This window comes from Monoraphidium neglectum (genome assembly GCF_000611645.1).
Source record: "Monoraphidium neglectum strain SAG 48.87 unplaced genomic scaffold scaffold01985, whole genome shotgun sequence".
NCBI lineage: Eukaryota > Viridiplantae > Chlorophyta > Chlorophyceae > Sphaeropleales > Selenastraceae > Monoraphidium > Monoraphidium neglectum.
Genome location: NW_014011643.1, coordinates 8,086 through 11,161, shown reverse-complemented (window position 1 = coordinate 11,161; position 3,076 = coordinate 8,086). Strand labels below are relative to the sequence as shown.

General features: G+C 65.9%; 1 protein-coding gene across 1 annotated transcript in view; it reads left to right on the top strand.

Annotated features, from left to right (window-relative positions):
• Positions 1–230: 230 nt before the first annotated feature.
• Positions 231–3,076, top strand: part of MNEG_9580 (hypothetical protein) — a gene marked incomplete at both ends in the record, with an annotated part of 7,879 nt that continues 5,033 nt past the window's right edge. Inside the window, 8 exons of the mRNA XM_014041949.1 lie at positions 231–235; positions 347–497; positions 936–1,039; positions 1,221–1,297; positions 1,456–1,691; positions 1,916–2,008; positions 2,181–2,276; positions 2,487–2,921. Of these exons, the coding sequence (XP_013897403.1) occupies positions 231–235; positions 347–497; positions 936–1,039; positions 1,221–1,297; positions 1,456–1,691; positions 1,916–2,008; positions 2,181–2,276; positions 2,487–2,921 (1,197 nt within the window). The remainder of the gene's footprint in view (positions 236–346; positions 498–935; positions 1,040–1,220; positions 1,298–1,455; positions 1,692–1,915; positions 2,009–2,180; positions 2,277–2,486; positions 2,922–3,076) is intronic.

Genomic DNA, 3,076 nt, shown 5'->3' with positions numbered 1-3,076 from the left:
GCACGCTCATACATTCGCTCGCCAGGCCCTGTTCCGCCTGGTGGCCAGCGGTGACTGCCCCCTGGAATTGCTGGACCTCAGCGGCTGCGGCCTGGCGGAGCGCTCGGCCGCCTCGCTGCAGGCCGCGCTGGAGGGCGGCAGGTGGGGAGACAGGGGGCCCAACCCCTCCAGGGTCCCACGGCGGGAGAGCGTCGCGGTTGCGCCTGTCGCAGCTTCTGTGCAGCTGGGTGATGACGTCGGGCGCGCCGTGTTGAAGCATGGGCGTTTGCATCTTTTGGCGTGACGCCTCTTGCTCTTGCTCCCCCCCCCCCCCACACACACACACATACACCAAACCCTGCGGCAGGCAGCTGCGCGTTCTGCGCCTTGGCTGGAACAGCCTGGGGCTGCGGACGGCGCGGGCGCTGGCGCAGGGGCTGAGGCTGTGCTCCACGCTGGAGCAGCTGCACCTTGCCTGGAGCGGCGTCACGGACACCGGCGCGGCACACATCGCCAAGGTGTGTGCTGGGGGGTGGGGGGCGACATGCGCCGCAGTTCAGGGCGGCCTTTGGCGGTCGTGGGGCAAGGTTTGCAAGGCACGGCCGCCGAGCAGTGCGCATTTTGAGCTTGTGCATGCTTGCTGGTGCGTCGGACCCCTGGGCACCCGGGGGCTGCGCCGAATGTCCACCACCCGTGCTTCTCCATCCCCGGGGTTCCCCCCATGTCCAGTGATGGCCACTGAGCAGCCCTCCCAGCTGCCCCTCGAACATTTTCTGCTCCGCAACAGCGCTTTGGACGCTCCCGCCAACGCACCTCAAGCCAGTGTTTCCTTGGCCTGCCTCGAAACGACGGCTGGCCTGCAAACCACTACAACTGCTACGTCCAGTCGACCCACCAACCCTGCCTGCACAATGCATCGCCTCGCCTGTCAAACCCACCATGCTGCCCTGGACTAGGCCCTCGAGGCCAACACCAGCGTCAATTTGCTGGACCTGTCGGGCTGCGGCGTGTCGCCTGCCACGTGCGCGGTGCTGGTGGAGACGCTCGGCGCAAACAGCACGTGAGGGGGGCCCTCTTATCGGCAGGGGCCTGAAGGCGCCAGCAGACAGTGCCACAAAATCGCCCACCGATGCAAGCACCACGCCTGCTGCTTGCTCTGCCACACCCAACTCGAGCGCGTGCTGTTGCAGCAGCGGCTGCGTCAGTCGGCGCGCCTTCATTGTGGATCGGCCCCCTCCCAGGCTGTCGCGGCTCGTGCTTCAAGACAACCCTCTGGGGGCCACGGGCGCCCGCAAGCTGCTGCGCGCGGTGCACTCGGGTGAGGTGCTGCGTCGGTGCTGATCGTACAAAAACGCTTCGTGCCGTTGGAGCTGTCTGCCACAAGCAACACCGTCTTGGTTGGCGCAGCACAGTTGCAATCCAAGTGAGGCGTCAATTGTCGACGCCGCGAAACCTTAACCAACCCCGAAAATGAAGGCGGCCGCCACCGCACCGTGGACCTGGCCGGCTGTGGCTTTTTGCGGTTCCCGTCGCGCGTGGTCGGCAGCGGCAGCGGCGGCGCCAGTGCAAGTGCTAGCAGCGGCGGCAGCGGCGGCGGAGGCGAGGCCCCTAGCAGCGCCTCGCCGCCGTCTGCGACGAGCGGGGCGGACTTCAATCCTCGGGACGCCAACGGGGTGTACCGCCTGGATTTGGCTGAACCTGCGCAGCGGCAGGTGGGCAGGCGCACGGGGACAGGAGGCTGTGCGTTCCTGTCTCAGCAGGCTGTGTTTCCCTGTCTTGATAGGCTGGCAAACCGGGAGCCAGGAGCAGCAGCGCTATGCTGGAACGTCAACTCAATATCTTTCCGAGCCATCAGGATACAGATGGGTCGGCAAAATTGCACTTCGTTGGTGTTGGCAGCTCACACCGCCGCGCGCACTGTGTGCGACCGCTGCAGGTGGCGGTTGAGCTTCTGAGGCTGGCGGCAGAGCACGGGGTTGAGTCGTGGCGGGGGCCAACAATTGCCGGCAAGCCCATCAATATCAAGGGGGTAGGTTCGGGAGAGTGGGCCACATTCAGCGCTGCAGAGCGCCACGTGCAGATTAAGAAACGTCAAAACTGCGCTGCTGCATGACTGCTGTCGTTGCCTTCCCATCAAGATGTTTTGCCCCGCAAGGGTCACCTGGTCACATGCCCTACCCCCGGCTCGTCTCCCTCCTCAGGTGACGCCTCAGCAGCTGCCGGCAAAGGGCGTCCTGCAGCTTGAGTTTGCCTCGGACAAGCGGCCCTCGCTGGACTGCGAGCCCCTCACACACCAGGTGGGCGCGGCGCAGCCGAGGGTGACTGATGCGAAGTTGCAGGGGGCACAAGCCGTATCGCGGGGTTGCTGCAGTCACAGAATCACGCCCAGGACCAGGCTGCCAGGGAAAGCAGATTCTCCAGCAACCAATTGATATGCAGTCCAGGTGTTGGCGACTTTCCAATCCTCTATGGCTGCTGCAACAATGGTGACACCCGCCGGTTTGCAGGAGTTTGAGGCATTCTGGGTTTCCATGACGGACCCGGCCCGGCTGGCGCAGGCCGCCGCTGACCTGGCGCAGAGCTGGGCGCTGGTTGACGAGGGGTCCAGCGCCGCCACCACCGCCTCCCTCCCCCGCGCCTGGCCGGCCCCGCGCCCCGCCGCGTCCGCGCCGCCGCCGTGCGCGGCCCCCGCCTCCCCGCGCCGCCAGGCGCTGTCAGCGACACAGGCTGGGCGCGGCGGCGGCGACCGCGGAGAGGGCAGGCAGCGGCCGGCGTTTGCGGGTGCGCCCAGGGGAACCGTCGCCGTGGTGGTGCCCTCAGGGGCGGCGCGGCGAAACGCGTCGTGCGGCGTCGGTGGCAGTCATGTGCACGCGGTCACAGATGGGTGGAAGCTGGACCTGCTGTCTGTCCTGGTACTGGACTCGTATTTTACAGCTCAGCAGGTGAGTGGGCACAGTCTTGTTTGTGTGTGTCTGTGGAGGGGGGGGGATGTTGGGAAGAGAAAGGGAGAGAGAGGGAGAGACAAAGAAACAGATAGAGACAAACACACAGAGAGAGAGAGAGAGAGAGAGAGAGAGAGAGAGAGAGAGAGAGAGAG